Source organism: Callithrix jacchus, chromosome 2 (genome assembly GCF_049354715.1).
Source record: "Callithrix jacchus isolate 240 chromosome 2, calJac240_pri, whole genome shotgun sequence".
Classification (NCBI taxonomy): Eukaryota; Metazoa; Chordata; class Mammalia; order Primates; family Cebidae; genus Callithrix; species Callithrix jacchus.
In genome coordinates, this window is record NC_133503.1 from 13220852 (window position 1) to 13242278 (window position 21427).

General features: G+C 52.4%; 1 protein-coding gene across 5 annotated transcripts; it reads right to left on the reverse strand.

The window, feature by feature from the left end:
* Positions 1–9517: 9517 nt before the first annotated feature.
* NYAP1 (neuronal tyrosine phosphorylated phosphoinositide-3-kinase adaptor 1) lies at positions 9518–21108 on the reverse strand. 5 transcript variants are annotated; one of them, XM_078356283.1, is made up of 8 exons: positions 20698–21108; positions 19937–20068; positions 19291–19442; positions 17454–17815; positions 15005–16519; positions 13904–14122; positions 13540–13649; positions 9518–10680 (listed from the first exon to the last, which is right to left on the reverse strand). In XM_078356283.1, exons 3-8 carry the CDS (start codon positions 19356–19358, stop codon positions 10417–10419), a joined length of 2538 nt encoding a protein of 845 aa, XP_078212409.1. In that variant the 5' UTR covers positions 19359–19442; positions 19937–20068; positions 20698–21108; the 3' UTR covers positions 9518–10416. The 5 variants fall into 5 exon arrangements, with proteins under 5 accessions (XP_078212409.1, XP_035137144.2, XP_035137149.2 ...); XM_035281253.3 differs by having other exon boundaries at positions 19976–20068; positions 20698–20809; XM_035281258.3 differs by lacking the exon at positions 19937–20068 and having other exon boundaries at positions 13904–14119.
* Between the last annotated feature and the right edge of the window lie 319 nt (positions 21109–21427).

Here is a 21427-nt window from a genome sequence, read left to right on the forward strand (position 1 = left end):
ATTGCAGGCTGGTTATTTTTAGTTAGAGAGATGTTTAGTTGTGTGTTTTAGGAGGGGCTTCCTAGATCATTTGCTCCCAATCCTTATTTTTTTCAAAGAATAAAAATGTTTGACTCATCATACTGACTTAAAAAAAGAAAACCCACTTTTTATTGTGGAAAATTTCAAACAGATTCATGCACAAACAAAACATTATAATGAACATCCATGTACCCATCAAGCAACAATTACCAACTCGTGACCTTTTTTTTTTTTTTTTGAGATGGAGTCTTGCTGTCACCAGGCTGGAGTACAGTCTCAATCTCAGCTCGCAACCTCTACCTCTCAGGTTCAAGCAATTCTCCTGCTTCAGCCTCCTGAGTAGCTGGGATTACAGGCGCCTGCCACTACACCAGCTAATTTTGTATTGTTAGTAGAGATGGGGTTTCACTATGCTGGCCAGGCTTGTCTCGAACTCCTGACCTCGTGATCCATCCACCTCAGGCTCCCAAAGTACTGGAATTATAAGTGTGAGCCACCCCCAGCCTTTTTTTTTTTTTTTTTTTTTTTTTGATGGAGTCTCGCTTTGTTGCCAGGCTAGAGTGCGGTGGTGCAATCTCGGCTCACTGCAACTTCCACCTCCCAGGTTCAAGGGATTCTCCTGCCTCAGCCTCTCAAGTAGCTGGGACTACAAGCACACACCACCACGTCCAGCTAATTTTTGAAATATATTTTTAGTAGAGATGGGGTTTCATCATGTTGGGCAGAGTGGTCTCGATCTCTTGACCTCGTGATCCGCCTGCCTCAGCCTCCAAAGTGCTGGGATTACAGGCATGAGCCACTGCGCCCAGCCCTTTTTTTTTTTTTTAAGACCTCGTCTCACTCTGTTGCCCAGGGTGGAGTACAGTGATGCAATCTTGGCTCGGCTCACTGCAGCCTCTGCCTCCCAGGTTCAAGCATTTCTCCTGCCTCAGGCTCCCTATTAGCTGGGATTACAAGCGCTCACCACCACACCTGGCTGATTTTTGTATTTTTAGTAGAGATGGGGTTTTACCATGTTGGCCAGGCTGATCTCAAACTCCTGACCTCAGGTGAGCTGCCCACCTTGGTCTCTCAAAGTGCTGGGATTACAGGCATGAGCCACCACGCCTGGCCTTGTGGCCATGCTTGTGTCATCTTTTCTTCATGTACCTTCTTCTTATTTTACTTTGAAGCAAATCCCAGACCTTGTATAATTTCTTCATTAATATTTCAGTACTATTTCTTTAAGGACTCTTAAAAATACATAACCACAATGCATTATCATGCATAAAAATTCATAATAATTCTTTAAAATCATCAAATATCTAGTCAGCGGTAATATTGCCAATTGTCTCATAAATGTAATAAATGAGGGGTTTCATTTGTTTGTTTTAGAGACATTCTCTTTAGGAAAATAATTTCTGTAAGTAGAATTTCTGAGTCAAAACTACACACATTTAATTAATTAATTAATTAATTTTTATTTATTTATTTTGAGATGGAGTCTTGAACTGTCGCCCAGGCTGGAATGCAGTGGTGCAATCTCGGCTCATTGCAATCTCTGCCTCCTGGGTTCAAGCGATTCTCCTGCCTCAGCCTCCTGAGTAGTTGGGACTACAGTCATGTACTACCATACCCTGCTAATTTTTTTTGTATTTTTAGTAGAGATGGAGTTTCACTATGTTGGCCAGGATGTCTCGATCTCCTGACTTTGTGATTCGCCCACCTTGGCCTCCCAAAGTGCTGGGATTACAGTTGTGAGCCACCACCCAGCCCACACATTTTATTTTTATATAAATATTAAACCGATCTTCAAAAAGGCTGCATTAATTTATATTTATGTAATGAATGACCATTTTCTGCACATATTTGCCATATTGATATTATAGATTTTCTTCAGTTTTGTCTGAAGGTGAAAAGTATTTTATTATTGTTTTATTTGGCATTATTTTATTATTACTAAGGCTGAAGATGTTTATTCTTCATTTCTGTATCTGATGAATTGTCTGTTTATGTTATTGTTTATATATGTCTGGGTTCCTTTCTCCTCTTCTTGTTGATTCATGAACCTATATATTGTATTAATCTTTTTCATACATGTTAGAAATATGTTTATAGCTTAACTTGCCATATAGAAGTATTTTTGTTTTGTTTTAAAGAGATGGGGTCTTGCTATGTTGTTCAGCCTGTTCTGGAACTTCTGGGCTCAAGCAATCCTCCAGAGTTGTCCTTTTTTTTTGAGACGGAGTTTCGCTCTTGTTACCCAGGCTGGAGTGCAATGGCATGATCTCGGCTCACTGCAACCTCCGCCTTCTGGGTTCAGACAATTCTCCTGCCTCAGCCTCCTGAGTAGCTGGGATTACAGGTACGCGTCACCGTGCCCAGCTAATTCTTTGTATTTTTATAAGAGACGGGGTTTCACCATGTTGACCAGGATGGTCTCGATCTCTTGACCTCATGATCCACCCGCCTCAGACTCCCAAAGTGCTGGGATTACAGGTGTGAGCCACCGCACCCGGCCCCAGACTTGTCCTTTTTTGAGACAGAGTCTCACTCTGTTGCCCAGGCTGGAGTACAGTGGCGTGAACTTGGCTCACTGCTACCTCCACCTCCCAGGTTCAAGCAATCCTCCTGCCTCAGCCTCCCTAGTAGCTGGGATTACAGGTGGCCACCACCACACCCATCTATTTTTTTTTTTTTTTTTGGTATTTTAGTAGAGATGGGGTTTCACCATGTTGCCCAGGCTGGTCAAACTCCTGGGCTCAAGTGATTTGCCTGCCTCTGCCTCCCAAAGTGCTGGGATCACAGACATGAGCCACCTGGCCCACTTTTTCCTTTTTTTTTTGAGACAAAGTTACTCTTGTTGCCCAGGTTGGAGTGCAATGTCGTGATCTTGGCTCACCACAACCTCCACCTCCCGGGTTCAAGTGATTCTCCTGCCTTATCCTCTTGAGTAGCTGGGATTATAGACATCGCCACCACGCCCAGCTAATTTTGTATTTTTAGTAGAGATGGGGTTTCTCCATGTTGGTCAGGCTGGTCTTGAACTCCTGAACTCAAGTGATCGGCCCACCTTGGCCTCCCAAAGTGCTGGGATTACAGGTGTGAGCCACTGCGCTCAGCCCACTTTTTCTTTTTTAATGTTTTACATTGAAATCTTTTGGCATAATAAATGAAATAGAGATACAGCTTCCCACACTCCCCCTTCTGAGTAGTTAATTCTTTAAGAAACAATTATTAGGCCAAGTCAGGAGGATCACTTTAAGCCAGGAGGGTGAGGCTGCAGTGAGCTATGATCATACCACTGCACTCCAGCCTGGGTGACGGAACAAAACCTTGTCTCTAAAAGAAAATATTAAAAATATGGCTGGACCCAGTGACTCACACCTATAATCCTAATGTTTTGGGAGGTTGAGGCAGGAGGATTGCTTGAGGCCAGGAGTTCAAGATCAGCCTGGGCAACATAGTGAAACTCTGTCTGAACAAAATATTTGTTAAAAAAATTAACCTGGTGTGGTGGTACATGCCTTTAGTTCCAGATACTCAGGAGGCTGAGGTGGGAGGATCACTTGAGGCCAGGAGTTCGAGGCTGCAGTGAGCTATGATCATGCCATTGCACTCTAGCCTAAGCAATAGAGTGAAACTCTGTCTCAAATAATAATAATGAATAAAAATAAAATTTAGAAAGGAATAATTATTGAATAAGGAATCTTTTCCCAACCAATGTGCAATATCACCTTTATAAGTGCTAAATTCCCATGTGCATTTGGGGCCATTTCTTGATGCTTCATTCAGCTGGATTATACCAGTCGTGTGCCAGGACAAGCATGTTGTGATTTTATTTCCTTTTTTAATATTTGGTAGGGCAGGTCCCCTATTACTCTTCTGTTTCAGAATGTACTGGTTTTTCTCATTATCATTCTGCAAGAGCTTTCAAATTATTTTACCAAGTTTCCCAAATCATCCTTTTGGGATTTAGAGACCGCATTAATTTATGGACTTAGGGAAAACTGACATCTTCCATATCGTCTAGTCTTCTTATCTAAGAACAAGTTATTACCCTTTGATTATTCAAGTCTTTTTACAGGTCTTTTTGTAGAGACAAGGTCTTGCTATGTTGCCCAGGTTGGTCTCGAACTCCTGGGCTCAAGTGATCCTCCTGCCTGGGCCTTGCAAAGTGCTGGGATTACAGTCCTGAGCCACTGTGCTCCACCCTGAAAGTCTTCCTTCTCCCTGGCTCCACAACAATAGCTGTTTGTCCTGAAGGTCTTCCTTTTTTATTAATTTATTTTTATTTTTATATTTTTGAGACAGAGTCTTGCTCTGTTGCCCAGGCTGGAGTGCAGTAGCATGATCTCTGCTCACTGCAACCTCTGCCTCCTGGGTTCAAGCAATTCTCCTGTCTCAGCCTCCCAAGTAGCTTGGATTACAGGCACTCGCTACCACATCTGGCTAATTTTTGTATTTTTACTAGAGACGGAGTTTTGCCATTTTGACCAGACTGGTCTCAAACTCCTGACCTCAGGTGATCCACTTGCCTCGGCCTCCCAAAGTGCTGGGTTATAGGCATAAGCCACCGAAGCTATCCAGGTCTTCCTTTTTTAAGTGACTCCAAATACTTTAGTGTTATCAACTGATCCAATATAGTTCTATAATTTCTTGTTAATGTTACTCCTATTTAAGGTTTTTATTGCTCTTTTTTTTTTTTTTGTGAGACGAAGTTTCGCTGCTGTTACCCAGGCTGGAGTGCAATGGCACGATCTCAGCTCACCGCAACCTCCGCCTCCGGGATTCAGGCAATTCTCCTGCCTCAGCCTCCCGAGTAGCTGGGATTACAGGCACGTGCCACCATGCCTGACTAATTTTTTGTATTTTTAGTAGAGACGGGGTTTCACCATGTTGACCATGATGGTCTCGATATCTTGACCTCGTGATCTACCCGCCTCGGCCTCCCAAAGTGCTGGGATTACAGGCTTGAGCCACTGCGCCCGGCCTTTATTGCTCTTATGAATGGAGTATTTCCTTCTCTGTTGCCCAGGCTGGAATGCAGTGGCATGATCTCGGCTCACCACAACCTCCATCTCCCAGATGAAAGTGATTCTCCTAACTCAGCCTCCTCAGTTACTGGGACTACAGGTGCATGCCACCATGTCCAGCTAATTTTTTTCATTTTTAGTAGAGATGGAGTTTTGCCATGTTGTCCAGGCTGGTCTCAGACTCCTGAATTCAGGCAATCCACCCACCTCGGCCTCCCAAAGTGCTAGGATTACAAGCGTGAGCCACCGTGTCCAGCCCCCTTCCATTAATTATCTTTTTGTTTGTTTGTTTGTTTTTGAGAGGGAGTCTTGCTCTGTCGCCCAGGCTAGAGTACAGTGGTATGATCTTGACTCACTGAAATCCCAATTCCTGGGTTCAAGTGACTCTTCTGCCTCAGCCTCCTGAGTAGCTAGGACCACAGGCGCGTACCACCATCCCCAGCTAATTTTTTGTATTTTTAGTAGAGACGGGGTTTCACCATATTGGCCACGCTGGTCTCAAACTCCTGACCTCGTGATCCGCCTGCCTGGGCTTCCCAAAGTGCTGGGATTACAGGTGTGAGCCACTGTGCCCGGCCAATTTTTTTTTTAAATGAATGAGAGGTTCTTATGTTGCCCAGGCTGGCCTCAAACGCATAGCCTGGCTTCCTATGCCCCTGGAGCATAGCCTATCTTTTTTTTTTTTTTTTTTTTTACAGACAGAGTCTCATTCTGTGGCCCAGGCTGGAGTGCAGTGGAGCCATCTCAGCTCACTGCAGCCTCTGCCTCCTGGGTTCAAGCAATTCTCCTGCCTCAGCCTCCTGAGTAGCTGGGATTATAGGCACCTGCCACCATGCCCAGCTAATTTACTTTATTTATTTTTTAAAATTTTATTTATTATTTTTTAAATTTTTATTTATTTTTGAGATGGAGTCTTGCTCTGTCACTTGGCTTACTGCAACCTTCCCCTCCTGGGTTCAAGTGATTCTTCCACCTTAGCCTCCCAAGTAGCTGGGACCACAGGTGTGTGCTACCATGCACGGCTAATTTTTTTGTATTTTTAGTAGAGACAGGGTTTCACCGTATTGGCCAGGATGGTCTCAATCTCTTGACTTCGTGATCTGCCTGCCTCAGCCTCCCAAAGTACTGGGATTACAGGCATGAGCCACCACGCCTGGCCTATTTTATTTTATTTTATTTTATTTTTTACCTGTAGAGAGGAGTATCATTGACTGACATAATTTTTAAAAAAATTTTTAGTAGTGATAGGGTTTCAACATGTTGGCCAGGCTGGTCTCGAACTCCTGGCTTCAAGTGATCTGCCCACCTTGGCCTCCCAAAGTGCTGGGATTATAGGCGTGAGCCACTGCACCTGACCTAATTTTCTGTTTAAAAAAGCTTAAAAAAAAAAAAAAAAAAAAAGGTAGTAGTTAAAAAAAGCTACTGCCTGTTTATATCTTGGGCTTTGTTTTGTTTTTGTTTTTTTCAAGTTGGGGATCTCACTCTGTTGCCCAGGCTGGAATGCAGTGAAGGGATCATACCTTACTGCAGCTTCTAATTCCTGGGCTCAAGGGATCCACCCATCTCAGACTCCTGAGGAACTCCAGCTGTGGGTGCACACCACTACACCCAGATAATTTTTATTAATTTTTTTTGTAGAAATGAGGAGATGAGGTTTGTTGCCCAGGCTTGTCTGGAACTCTTGGCCTCAAGTGATCTTCTCACCTTGGCTTACCAAAGTGCTGTGACTACAGGCATGAGCCACTGCGCCTGGCCTGTATTTCATTCCTAGCTCTTTTCTCTAGCCCTGCCCTCCTTGCAGAGCTCAGCTTTAGCTGTCCTGGGCTTCAGTGCCCTTTTTTTTTTTTTTTTTTTGAGACGAGGTTTTGCTGTTGTTGCCCAGGCTGGAGTGCAATGGTGCTATCTCAGCTCATCATAACCTCTGCCTTCCAGGTTCAATCGATTCTCCTGCCTTAGCCTCCCAAAGTAGCTGGGATTACAGCTGGGATTATTCGCCACCATGCCCAGGTAATTTTGTATTTTTAGTAGAGACAGGGTTTCTCCATGTTGGTCAGGCTGGTCTCAAATTCCTGACCTCAGGAGATCTGCCTGCCTTGGCCTCCCAAAGTGCTGGGATAACAGGTGTGAGCCACTGTGCCTGGACTTGAATGCCATTTCTATGTCAACGACTCCTAATGTCCAGGGTCTTGTCCTGTCTCCCAAGCTATCATCATTTTAACTTGTTTCTTAAATTTCAAAAACTCACATACCACTGTCATCATTTTTCATATTCTATACATTGCCTGTACTATTATTTATTGGCTTAATATTTTTTATTTAAACCAGCTCATTAAAAATAAATGTAAATTCATTTTGTGCAAACACATTCATGAAATAAGTTGTCTAATGTGTTGGTTATAACTTTTCTATTATAAATGAAAATAAATATAAAACTTTAAAGTTTTAAAAAATGTTCTTCACACAGTATAAAAACATCTGTGGCATCTACCACATTTTTTTTTTTTTTTTTTGGAGACGGGGTCTCGCTCTGTTGCCCAGGCTGGAGCAACAGCCCAGCAATCATGGCTCACTCCTGAGCTCAAGCGATCCTCCCATGTCAGGATCCATTCACAGTATTGATTACAGACGTGTGCCACCAAGCCCAACTATTTTATTATTATTATTACTATTATTATTATTTGTGGAGATGGGGGTCTATGTTGCCCAGGCTGGTCCTGGCCTGAAGTGATCCTCCTGCCTTGGCCTCCCGAAGTACTGGGATAATAGGTGTGAGTCACCACGCCTGGCTATTCACATTTTCTGAAACAGTTCTATTAAGTAACGAACCATTCAACCTGAATATTCAACATTGCTTCAAATTCAGCATTCTTCCTCCAAAGTCACTCTCAAGCCCACCTGTCTCTCTCTGTCATTTCCCCAATCACTGGAGCTCCAAACTTGGGCATCTTGTATGACCGATTCTGCTCCTTCACCCCCATCCTTTCAGTGGCCTCTTGCGACTGTCCCTAGCTCTCCATCCTCCCAGACACCCTCCTTAACCTCCTCCCTGGTGACAGATCACCTCCCGGCAGGATCCCCCTGGCTTCCCTAGTGAGGACCTGCATCTTGCCTTGTGGCCAGCCTTTCTGAATCAGCTTCATTATGGCTGGACCTCTTTTTTTTTTTGAGATGGAGTTTCGCTCTTGTTGCCCAGGTTGGAGTGCAATGGCGAGATCTCAGCTCACTGCAACCTCCGCCTCCTGGGTTCAAGCGATTCTCCTGCCTCAGCCTCCCTAGTAGTTGGGATTACAGACATTCACCACCATGCCTGGGTAATTTTGTATGTTAGTAGAGACAGGGTTTCTCCATGTTGGTCAGGCTGGTCTCGAACTCCCGACCTCAGGTGATCCACCTGCCTCAACCTCTCAAAGTGCTGGGATTACAGGCATGAGCCACTGCACCTGGCCTATGGCTGGACCTCTTAATGCTCTCACTGTCATTTAAACATGCTTCCTACCTCCTACTGTTCCATAGAAAATCAAACCGTGACTATGACTTTTTTTTTTGAGACAGGATCTCACTCTGTTGCCCAGGCTGGAATGCAGTGGCACGATCTCTGCTCATTGCAGCCTCTACCTCCTGGGTTCCAGCCATCTTCCCACCTCAGCCTTCTGAGTATTTGGGACTAAAGGCGCATGCCTCTGGCTAATTTTTGCATGTTTTTCAGAGACAGGGTTTCTTTATATTGCTCAGACTAGCTTACCTGTCCTTTTAGGGTAATTTTTCAGGAAGCCTTCTTAGATTATTCCAGCCCTGTCCTCCTCTCTCTCTCTCTCTCTCTCTGTCTCTCTTTGCTGTTGTTGAGACAGAGTCTCAATCTGTTGCCCAGGCTGGAGTGCAGTGTCACAATATTGGCTCACTGCAACCTCCACCTCCCAGGTTCAAGTGATTCTCCTGCCTCAGCCTCCCAAGGAGCCTGGGATTGCAGGCATGTGTCACCACACCTGGCTAAATTTTCTATTTTTTTATTTAGTAAAGATGAGGTTTACCATGTTGGTCAGGCTGCTCTTGAACTCCTGACCTCAGGTGATCCACCCAACCCACCTCAGCCTTCCAAAGTTCTGGGATTACAGGCATGAGCCACCACGCCCAGCCCTGTCCCAGCTCTTACTCCTGTAACACTTGTTTATTGCTGTCTCAGGGTTTTTACGTCCCTGAGTAGATCACAAGGTACTTGAAGGCAAGCTTCGTGCCTGAATATTCCTTCTGCATCAGTGCAATGCCAAGAACACATTCTGTGCACATACAAAAAAAAAATGGGAATGGAATCATGGCCCGATGCATTTCCAAAGACTTACCTGGAACGCCACCTTGCCCTGTGGCTTGACCACAGCTACTCACCCCTCCCCACACAACCTTCAACTCCCACCAACCAGGGGCAAGATGGGAAAAGGAGCAAGTGTAAGAATGGCAGAGCACACTGTGAAATAGAAGAAGCCAGCTTTAGGATCATGAGTCTTTTAATATATTATTCTGAAAAGAAAGGAATTAAAAAAAAGTTCCTGACATCTCTTCTGTGTTTTTTTTAAAATTTAAATAAATACCCTGCCCACCCCACCCCCACCCACAAAAATTTCCCTCTTCCTCCCCATCATCCCACCCATCCCTGGCGCTAGACCCTCACCCCAGAACTAAATAAGATGCCTGATTCAGAGCAGGCCACACTGACTACCAAATTCTGGCAAATTGTGAATACTGTGAATGGACTTGAGCCGTCTGCTTCCCTGGGCCCCTTCTTCTCTAGGTCCACTCCCCATGCGGACCCCTCCTTGCTCCTTGGCTGTTGGGTGGTGTGGATGGCAGGGCCTTTAGGCATTGGCATTGGGGAGAGTGCAAACTTGGCCCTGATTCTCCACTCCGGCTCAGGAGGTCAGAAGGGCTCAGAATCGCCCTCCAGACTGAAATAAATAACAAAATAAATACCCCCTCCCCGACTCCCGGCTCTCTAGAAAAGAGCTCCTCCCTCTGGCACTCTAGTCCCTCTCTTTCTGCTCACCCACCCACCTCTTCCTCCCATCCCTTCCTTCCTCCCTTCCCCATGCTGACCTCTGGCTTGATTCAGGAGGAGGGGTGTCCACTGCACAGCAGGGAGAACAGCCAGAGCCCTCGCCCCAACCTCAAGCAAACCCTCCTCCTCCTCCAAGTTTCTCAGCAGCGCTGTTGGCACCCCAAGCCGGATAGGCCTGGCAGACTCTCCCCATCCCGGGGGCAGGGTGGAGGGCAGGGGTTCTCCCTGGCACTCTCCCACGTGGTCCTTCAATGTCTCTCAAGGCGAGGCTCCCCAGAGAGCCAGGCGTGCCTGCTCCCTCCCCAGTCCAGGCGCCCCGTCCCCCCGCCCGCCTCAGATGGCGGTATCCCAGAGGACCGTGTGCTGCCGGCGGCAGGGCGGGGTGCCGGATTTGCGGGGCTCGGGCCCCCGACGCCAGCTAGGGAGGATGGGCATGCTCTCCTGCTTGCAGAGGCCTCTGTCAGGGCGGTGGCGTGCCTTGATCTCCTTGCACACGCAGCGCTTGCGCTCGATCACCTCCAGCAGCTTCCCGTCGCGCTCGCGGGCCGGCTGGGGTGGCAGCGGCAGCGGCAGCGGCAGCGGCAGCGCGGGGTGGGGCTGGGCCGCGCACAAGGGAGAAAGAAAAAGGCGGGTAGGGTCGTGGACCTCAGCATGAGGTCCAGTCTGCACTGCCGAGACCCACGTCTTCCCCAGAAGCAAGTCCGTGCTTGCCCCCTACGGTCTCTGCTGGCTCCCTCCAGCTGTGGGGCCTCTAGGGGCTGAAATCCAAGTCCTGCAGCTTTGGCCCGGTCAGCTCTAGTCTTCCTAAACAGATGCATTTTTAAAGTTGGTCCCCCTAGAGTGAACACTTTTTTGTTGTTGCTGTTGTTGTTTTGAGACATGGTCTGGCTCTGTCGCCCAGACCAGAGTGCAGTGGTGCAGTCACAGCTCACTGCAGCCTCAACCTCCTGGGCTCAAGGATCCGCCAGCTTCAGCCTCCCTCCCAAGAAGCTGGGACTACAGGAGTGGGCCACTACACCAGCTAATTGTTAAAAAATTAAATTAAATTGGCCCCGCACGGTGGCTCACGCCTGTAATCCCAATACTTTGGGAGCCTGAGGCAGGTGGATCGCGAGGTCAGGAATTCAAGACCATCCTGACCAACATGGTGAAACCCCGTCTTTACTAAAAATACAAAACTTCAGCTGGGTGTGGTGGCGCGTGCCTGCAGTCCCAGCTACTCCGGAGGCTAAGACAGGAGAATCGCTTGAACCCAGGAGGTGAAGGTTGCAGTGAGTGGAGATTGCACCACTGCACTCCAGCCCGGGTGACAGAGCAAGACTCAATCTCAAAAAAAAAAAATAAATTAAATTAAATTTTATTTTTGTATTGATGGGATCTTGCTTTGTTGCCAAATCTGGTCTTGAATTCCTGGCCTCAAGAGATCCTCCCATCTTGACCTTCCAAAGCACTGGGATTACAGGCATCAACTACTGTGCCCAGTTGGGGCAAAGGTGGGCAGGGTACTTTTTCTGTGTTTCTTTCTTTTCTTTTTTTTAAAGACAGGTTCTCTCTCTGCCACCCAGGCTGGAATGCAGTAGCATGACCACGGCCCACTGCAGCCTCTGCCTCCCAGGCTCAAGTGATTCTCCTGCCTCAGCCTTTAGAGTTGCAGGAACCATAGGCACATACCACCATGTCTGGCTAATTTTTAAATTTTTTGTAGAGACTATCTCCCGGCTGGGTGTGGTGGCTCACGCCTGTAATCCAAGCATTTTGGAGGCCAAGGTGGACGGATCACCTGAGGTTGGGAGTTCAAAACCAGCCTGACCAACATGGTGAAACCCCGTCTTAAAAAAAAAAAAAAGAGAGACTGTCTCCCTATGTCGCCCAGGCTGGCACAGAATTCCTGGACTCAACCAATTCCCTTGCGTCAGCCTCCCAAAGTGCTAGGATTATAGGCATGAGCTACCATGGCTGACCTCTTTGTTTTATTTCTTTTGAGACAGGGTCTTGCCCTGACATCCAGGATAGAGTGCTATGATGGATGAATCACAGTTCATTACAACCTCAGCCTCCTGGGTTCAAGCGATTCTCCCATCGTCTCTGCCTCCCACAGTTCTGGGATTACAGGCACAAGCCATGGTGCCCAGGGAGGGGGTCCTTTTCCTAAATCACACAAAGGTGCGCTGTTAGCTAGTGGTGGCCCTAACTGATCTCGTCACTCTGGAGATATGCAAGCTGGGCCTTACCTTGCTGCCCATCTTAAGCAAACCCTTCCCAGATCCTCTCCCAATCCCCTTACTCTCATTTTCATTAGTTTGTGCTGGCTCAGGCTCCAGCCTACATAGCCCTTCCCCCGCCCCCCCCTTTTCTCTTTAAGAAATGGAGTCTCATTTTGTCACCCAGGGTGGAGTACAGCTCACTGCAGCCTCTACCTCCGGAGTTCAAGTGATTCTCCTGCCTTAGCCTCCCGAGTAGCTGTGATTACAGGTACACACCAGTACACCTGGCTAACTTTTGTATTTTTAGTAGAGACGGGGTTTCACCATGTTGATCAGGCTGGTCTCAAACTCCTGACCTCAAACGATCCGATCACCTTGGCATTTCAAAGTGCTGAGATTACAAACATGAGCCACTGTGCCCAGCTTTTTTTTTTTTTTTTTTTTTGGAGACAGAGTGTCACTCTGTTACCCAGGCTGGAGTTCAGTGGTGTAATCTCAGCTCACTGCAACCTCCACCTCCTGGGCTCAAGTGATTCTCTAGCCTCAGCCTCCCGAGTGGCTGGGAATACAGGTGCCCACCCTCACATCCTAATTTTTGTATTTTTAGTAGAGACAGGGTTTCACCATGTTAGCAGGGCGGTCTCAAACTGTTGCCCTCAGGTGATCTGCCCACCTTGGTCTCCCAAAGTGCTGCAATTACAGGCATGAGCCACCACTCCCTGCCCAGCCCCTTTCTTTTTTTAATTCTGAGACAAGATCTTGCTCTGTGGCTCAGGCTGGAATGCAGTAGCATTATCATGGCTCACTGCAACCTCCACCTCCCAGTGGAAAGCCATCCTCCTACCTCAACCTCCAGAGTAGCTGGGAATACTTGTGCTGGCACACTTTGCTACAATTTACATTTTTTATAGAGATGGGGTCTCGCAATGAGACCAGGTCTTGAGCTCCTGGGCTCAAGGAATCTACCTGCCTTGGCTTCCCAAAGCATTGGGATCACAGGCATGTAATCCCAATTACAGGCCACCATACCTGGCCTTCTTTATTTTTTTTTTAAATAGAGACAGGCTATCACTGTGTTGCCTAAGCTAATGAACTTCTGGTCTCAAGTGACCCTCCCACCTTGGCTTCCCAAAGTGCTGGGATTACAGGCATGAGCCACCATGCCCAGCCCTGGCCCCTTTATTGCTTTTCTTTGCACATTCAAGCCTTCCTCACCCGCTCCTTCACAAGCAAAAGAAAAACCAGGCCTCACCTGGCTCGGGGCATCCCTGGGCTGGCTGCAAGGCCGGGGGGTGTGGAGCGAGACCTGCCGGACTCCGGAAGTGGAGGCTGAGCGCCCCAGGCGGTAGCCTCCCGTGAAGTCTGAGGTAGAAGAAGGAGTGAGTAGGGCAGGGGCCTCAGGTGCCCCCTCCCCTAGTTCCCAGTCCCCTACCCTTGAATGGTCCCAGCTGCCCCTGCCTCATCAGAGGGGAAAAGGGGGTGAAGATGTGGTATGAAGATTTAAGGCCCTGGATGTAGACATGAACAGGTGAGTGGAAGTCAGAACAGGTGAGGCTAGACTCCGGGAGATCCCCCAGCCAGCCCCGCTGTGCACAGGTGTGTGCAGGCCGCGTCACCTCCATTTCGGTGGCAGGCAGGGAAGGTCTGGCAGGGAATGGGCAGCGAGGTGCGGCTCCCTCCTCGGTCTCCTCCATGGTGGATCCTGGCCAGCAGGGCCTCTGCCCCCTGGCTCCTCACTGGGATCCCCGATGTCACAGGGCCCCTGTCCTCACGCTCTACCTTGCCTGGACCCTCGGCACTGCCATTCCAGGCACGGGCACCGTCCTCGATCTCTGCTGGGATGACAAGGAGAGGTGTGTGCCTGCACGTGGGAAGCATCCTTCTGTCCCTCCAGCCACACATGCTGCAGCACGGGTGGACCAGGAGGCAGAACTGCCCTTTTGCAACTCACAGCTGGGATAGGGCTCCTTCACACTCCCCCAACACACACACACACACACGTGCGCACATGCACAAACACACAGGAGGGACCCTAGTACCACCACCTTCCTTTCCATCCATTGGTACCATCTCCTGGGGCTGAGAATCATGTATATGTGCTGCATCCAAACCCTTTTCCCTGGTCAGAGGGGCCTCCCTAACCCCAGCTTTAGCTTCCAAGACCCCCCACCTCCAGATAGGGTGAGAATGACCATCCCTCTGGGACTGTAGGGGGAGAATCCCAATTCCTGAGCCCAGAAGGGCAGTGCTGGGGGGAAGGGCTGCCTGTGAACTAAGCTCAGCTCTGAGAGGAGGCCTGGCAGAGCATTGCGTTGCCAGGCAACGGTAGGGGCCTCCCTCTCCTCTCCCTCCTGTCTGGATAGGTTGCCATGGTAACAGCTGGGAGGCAGCTGTGTTTAGTTGCCGGTGCGCACACTCACAAGCACACACCCCTGCAGCCCTAGGAAGGGAGGGGCAGGGAGCAGAGCAGGACAGGGCCAGATTTGACCCCCTTCGTCTCCCAGAGCTTTCTGCCCCTCTAGCACACACTGGGGGGACCCCATCCTTTCTGCATATTGCCCACCCCCATCGCTCTGGTCTACTAGAAAACATCCCAGACTCAAGGCTGTGACTTTCAAATAACCCCTCCAACACCTCCCCCAAACCATCGTAGGCATCCCCAGCTGGCCCCCTCCCCTGACACCAGCACCCCCCCCAACTCCCCACTCCTCACTCACTGTCCAACTCCTTTGCTCTTCTCCCTCCATAGAGGACCTTCCTCTGCAGGGCCCAGCCTGCTCCAAATGTGGCAGCGCCCATCTCCTCCTCTTCCTCCTCTGGTGTCCCTGCACTGGCGATGACATGGGCACAGGAGATGCTGGCAAAAGCACCCCCATCAGTCCCTTGCTCCTGCAGCTGGATCTTGACCATGGGGGATGGGGCCCCCATGCCACAGCCCTTATTCAGCACCCCCCCAGCCTTGAGGCTCTCATAGGCAGGGGGTCTCTTGAGCCCAGCTGCTGTAGCTGGGTAGGTCCACAGTGGGGTCAGGGAGCCTGCAGTTGGGTCTGGAAGGCTGTGGGGGGAGGCTAGGCAGCCTCGGTGGTGGAGAACCCCAGCTGTCGCGCCCATGGGCCCACCGTGGGGGCTGGATTTCCCTGGCACGGGGGGCCTCGAGCTGGTACACAGCATCCCATGGAGGACTGAGATCTCCTTCTCCGTCTTCGGCTCCCCAGCACCCAGGGGTGGACCGGCGGGCAGGACGGAGTGTGTGGTCACCTTGACCGCCGAGTACACCATGGTGTAAGACACAGCCTTGTCCTTGGGGGGGGCGGGGAGCAAGGCGGCCGGGGCAGGGGGTGCTACCGGCACCCCCGCCGCCTTAGGGCAGATCATGCTGTGGGAGTTGGGGAGTTCCCGCTCCCCCCGGGGCTGGCCAGAGCCCTGGGGTGGCAATGGTGTTGAGTGGCTCCGGGCCCGGCCCGATGGTCCCAGCAGCAGCAGGTTGGCAGCAGGAGGTGGAGGCGGTGGGGGAGGCGTCTCCCGCTCCCGTGCAGGCACTTGGGGAGCTGGGGTGGAGCCGACTGGCTCCTTGGAGTGGCAGAGGACAGGTAGCCTCGAGACCCCATCGCCAGGGGTTCGGGAAGCAGACTTGGGTTGGGGGAAGGCCAGGAGTGGAGGCCGGTGCTGAAGGAGGTTGGGGAAGGGGGGAGGGATTTCACAAGGAGTGGTCTTGGTGGGCGTCCCGTCCCTCCGGCTCGGGAGGGCTGAAGCTGGGCGGCGGTGGGCATGGGTTGGAAGGGCGTGAGGCTGGTGTGGCGGGGATGTTGCCGTCAATGGAGGAGGGCCGTTGGTCCGGCCTTCCCCAGCCTCTTCCGGCAACGGGTACTTCATCTCCTCATAGATGGCCTCACTTTCTTCAGAGTCTGAGTCGGCGCCCGCTGGAGGGGCTGGGCCCCCACCCCCAAGAGGGGGCCCAGCAAGGCCTCCTCCACTTCGTCCTCCTCCCCTAAAGACGTCCCCCACCATCTCAATGTACACAGGCTCTTCCTGGGCACCCACATCAGGGTCCCCAGCTACTCGGGACCCCCTAGTGAGGCGCTGAAGAGGCAGGTTCCCCCCTCGAGGAGAGGGGCCTTGGGGGCAGGACTCATCAAAGGAGACAGAGAGCTGGGTGTTGGGGCTTCTCCTGGGCTTCTGCGGAGGAATCTTCCGGCTGGACTCTCGGCCCTCCGGGGTTGGCTTCTGTGAGCCTGGACAGGACAAGGAAGAGAAAAGTAAACCAGGCTTTTCATTGGCCAGGCATGGTGGAGCAAATCTGGGGAGCCCATTCTGATCCCTTGACCCCTCTGCAAGGACATATCTTTTCCCCACATTCCTCAGCTTACAGCCCCTTCATATCTTTTTTATTTTTTAATAGAGACGAGCCCCAAACTTCTGGGCTCAAGTGATCCTCCTGCCTCTGACTCCTATAGCGCTAGGATTCCAGGTATGAGCTGCCATGCCCAGCTGTAGGTTACTTTTCTACCAGTCAGCCCTTGGTCTTTTTAAAAAGTCAATTAATTGGCCAGGTGTGGTGGCTCATGCCTGTAATCCCAGCACTTTGGGAGGCTGAGATGGTGGATCACCTGAGGCCAGGAGTTGGAGATCAGCCTGGTCCACGTGGCGAAACACTGTCTCTACTAAAATTACAAAAAATTAGCCAGGTGTGGTGACAGGTGCCTCTAATCTCAGCTACCTGGGAGGCTGAGGCAGGAGAATTGCTTGAACCTGGGAGGTGGAGGTTACAGTGAGCTGAGATCACGCCATGGCACTCCAGCCTGGGTGACAGAGCCAGACTGTCTCAAAAAATAAAAAATAAAAAATGCTGGGATTATGAGCATGAGCCATCGTGCCTGTCCCACAGTCCTCAGTCTTTCTAATGTATTCTCCAGAATCCGCAGCTCCTACCCTCATTGTTCCTGTGAGGCCACCACCCCTTCTCAAGAACTTTTCAGGGAGTGTCCCCTGCCCTTGAATGGTTCATCTCAGGCCCATCCAAAAAGACGCCCCCATTCCTTTTGAGAATGGAATCTTCCACTTCCTCGGTTCTTCCCTGAATGAACCCTCCCGGCAAGCCTCCCCCGGCCTGGAATAGATCCTCCCAGCTCCCAGCTCTACCCCAGGGAGAGATAGCAGGTATCTCACCTGCTTTCTTGCTGGGGGGCGTCTCTGCCCCAGACCCCGGCCCCGCCATGCTGAGTTTGGTGCTGGGGTGTCTCCGGGGCTTGGCAGGGGGTCTTCGGGTGCTGCTGTCCTCTGTGAGGCCCCCACCGCCCCCGCCGGGGCCACCCCCGACACTGTCCATGCTGCCCACTGAGTGGCAGGAGAGGGAGCGTGGGGCCATGGCGCTGCGGCAGGGGTGCGGGGTGTGCTCCTGGGAGGCAGGCATCGTCATGAACCCCATCCTGAGGGAGCGCCGCAGCGAGGCGATGTCCCGCACTCGGACCCCAGGCCCCTGTCCAGCCCCGGGCCCAGCCGGGCCTGCGGGGGCCACCTCCTTACTGGAGCTGGGGAGAGAAGACCACGATGGAGTGGAGGAAAGGCCTGGGACCTAGGCCTCCCCCTTCTCCACCCCAAGAGGTGTCAGCAACCCTGTGGCTTCCCAGGGAGGAGGACAGGAGCCTGGGGTGGGGATAGGGGTGCCAGAAAGTCCAGGGCACGGGTGAAGGGGCTTCAGGCAGAATCTGGGGCTTTAAAAAGGCAAAGCAGTTGGGGGCAGGGATGAGAAGAGGGGTGAGTATGTCTAGCAGGGGAGCATCCCTGGGGCTGGTGGATCGCAGCCTGGGCACCTGTGTGGACAGCCTTGTGCAGAGCTAGAGATACAGACACAGGTAACACAAATGGACACACCTGCCCCACAGCTCCTCCACCCCTCTCACTCTCGCACTGGCCCACACGTGGCCTTTGGTCTCCCCTCCTGCCCAGCCACTGTGACCTACACCCCCACTGCATACCTCCTGTCCCAGATGCAGGACCTGCCCCTCCAGGACCAGAGCAGCCTCCCTCCCCTGGCCCATCCTTCTTCCACCCTCTCCCTTGGTGCTGTTCTCTATCGCCCTCCCCAGTTCACCCCCATTCCATTTCACTGTCCCTCTGCTTCTGTATGAGTGGAGGGCGGTGGGAGACAGGGACAACTGGCAGGGAAGAGAGAAGAGCTGTGTGGGGTGGGCGCTCATTAAGGCCCTGTCTACTAACCCTTCATTAGGGAGAGATCGCTGCAGCAATCACTCTGATTAATCTAATTAACAACAAGAATTAAACTCCACAGTGGCGAGAAAGAAAAAGGGAGGTGGCTGTGAGTCAGGCTCCAAGTGGCTGTGAAGTCAATGGGAGTGAAGAGGAGAAGGAGAGAAGGATGGGAGAGGCCAGGCCCCAGGTCCCTGGAAGGGCAAGAGGGGAGGCAGACAGGGATGCAGGGGTCCAGGGATCAACTCCAGCCGCAGGTCTTTGGCAGGGCCTAGCCTGCATGTCCACCCACCATACACACAACCCTGTCACTTAACCACTCACCTCCCCCAGCAGGAGAAACGGGGAGAAGGCCAACTGGATGTTCTCTGATGCCCCTGAAATGACCCCTTCCCTAGACCCTGGGAGGGAGGCGGGGCCTGCCCCTTCCAAGGTCAGATGACAAGACAGCCCAAAGCCAGCCCCAAATTTGCAGAGACAAAAAGGGCTACAGGCCAGAGGTGAGTCAGGAAGGAGTGACTTGGACCTCTGGGTATGGGGAACAACCAAAGGGGTGCTCCAGGGCTAGAAAATCCCCCCTACCCCACAGGAGGCCAGGAACAGGGCTGGGATAGTCTGTGTACAATCCTGGTGGTTCTGTACTGAGCACAGACTTGGAGATCAGAGAGCTCACTCATGACTCTATTACCCTACCCAGCTCACCCCCATTCCAGCTGCCAGGGCCCTCTGGAAGGGCCCAGTGAGGGGGCAGGCAGAGGTGTGGAAGGGGAGGGAGCAGTCTGGAGCACAGCCTTACCTCCTCTTGGCCTCCTCTTCCTTGTGCTGCCTCCACTCCAGCTTGGTTTTTCGGTAGAGGAGGTTCATCTCGTGGGGCAGGAGGTGGGGGCTGGGGGGCCCTGCTCAGTGCCACCAGGCCCGGGGGGCGGCCCTCCCTGGGTCCCGGATCCACTGGGTGGGGGCGGTGGGTGAGAAGGAAAAAAAAGAAAGGTGGGATGGGTGGGGGCCAGGAATGAATGAAAGAGAAAAAGAAGAGACATGACTCGAGTCCTAGGGGAGGAAAACACAGAAAACCTAACACAGCTTTGAGGACCCACAGACTGACAGACACAGACTCTGACAAAGGTGTTCAGAGCTGCAAACACAAACTCCGGGGAGACCAGGTCAACACAGACTCCCTTCCTTGGTAAAGACATCCTGATCGACCACCCAGACAGGCCCCACAGATTGCAACCCCTCAGCTACACAAACACACATTCAGACACACAAACCACGGAGCCACCGACCCACATCTACAGACAGAGGACCAGACACAGAGATTGGCATAGGTAAACAGAAACCTAGGGATAGACAGGCACACAGACATAAACACCCACAGACACACCCACAGACACACACACAGACCTCCAGACACACACAAATCTGCTACACAGAACCGGACACACCTACAGGCAAGGAGTTATGCCCAGGGCCTACTTGCGTACATTGCACCCCACTGGGGAAAGGGGAGATGGTCAGACTCTCCCCTTCATCTTGGGCTTGTAGTGGGGGGATCTCATAAGGGCAGGGTGGGGACGCTGAAGGAAAGATGGTAGACACCCTGACTTGGGCATCTAAAATACCACCCATCCATCTATCTCCACTGCCTGCCTCCCCCCCCCCACTTTCCAGTCCTTTCCCAGGCCTGGGCCTTGGTCCACCCCGATTCCAGCTACCTGGCCCTTTAGCAATGATTTGGTCTCTGCCTCCCTCCCTCACTGATGGCCCCAATCACCTTCTTCTTCCTCCAGGATTTTGGAGGCCCCTGGGTTTCCTCTTCCAGTCCCCGCCCCTCAATCCCCCTCAATCCCCCTCAATCTCACCCAGGGGGCTCCAGTCTGGCCCCATTGCTACCTTCTGGGCTGCGGCCTCCATACCTGCTCCGGTTTTCCTTCCCCCAAACCCACACTCTTCTTTTCGCCTTCAGCCTCACTTCTCCTCCCAGGCACCCCTCCTTACCGCCGTCCTCCCCCTTCCCCTGTTCCAAACCTGGCCTGCTTCATCCCCCTTCTCCATCCAAGGGCCCCAGGTTCCCGGCACCCCTCCCCTTCCCCTTGTCCTGCAACCCTGGGCTTCTCCGCCTCTCGTTCCACCAATCCTCCCTGTCCCTTGTCCTCCCACCCCAACCTCCCTGCACCAAGCCTCCCCAATTTCTCCATCACCGTACCTGGCCTGCCGGGCGCCGGCCCCCCCATGCCGGGCTCCGCCCGGAGCAGGAGGAGGGAGGAGGGAGACAGAGACAGACCGGGGGGAGCGGAGCTGGGCCCTGCCGCAGAGACAGCCCCGCCTCCGGGTCCGCCCCCAGACCCGCCCCCGGCCCCAAACCCACCCTTCCACACCCTCCAAGGACGGAGCGGGAGTGGCCGTGCCGCGCGGCGCCGCGGGGCCGCGGGGCTGGGGCGCGAGGCGCGGGAGCGGCGGAGCCTGCGGGGGCAGATTCGGAAGAAGGTCGTGGGGCTCTGAGGGCCCGGCGCCAACCCGTCCTGGCCTTGAGGCGTCCGGTCCTCGCCGCCCCTCGCCCCCTGCCCGGCCGGGCGGTGCTGGGTTGGGTTTCCCAGGCCCCGGCGGAGCGGCAAGCAGCGGCGCCCCCCAGCGGTAGCCTGGGGCCCGTGCACCCCGTGCACCCGGCGCGCCCCTGGTCGGCACTCAGCGTCGGGCCGGGGCCCATGCTGCGGCTGCTGGGCCCGGGGTGCAGTGAGGCGCTGAGGCCGGCAGGGGGGGCCGCTTTCCGGGCCGAGGGGCTCCGAGGGTGGGGAGCGGGACGGGCGGCGGCTCTGCCCAGCAGGGGGCATGCTCCCGCGGCTGCACCCCCATTCCCCGCCGCCCCCAGGTGCCCGGAGAGCACCCGAGTTGGCTCGCCGGGTCTCGGCCGCCTCCCCTTGGAACCTCGTTCCACC

Excerpts from the sequence above, each read along its gene's own strand:
- NYAP1 (XM_035281223.3), bottom strand. The coding sequence starts at position 19,358 with ATGAACCTCCTCTACCGAAAAACCAAGCTGGAGTGGAGGCAGCACAAG. Across the intron at positions 17,816-19,290 it reads GAAGAGGAGGCCAAGAGGAG|CTCCAGTAAGGAGGTGGCCC; the intron begins GTAAGGCTGTGC and ends TTCTCTCCCCAG. Across the intron at positions 14,123-15,004 it reads AAGAGCAAAGGAGTTGGACA|CAGAGATCGAGGACGGTGCC; the intron begins GTGAGTGAGGAG and ends TTGTCATCCCAG.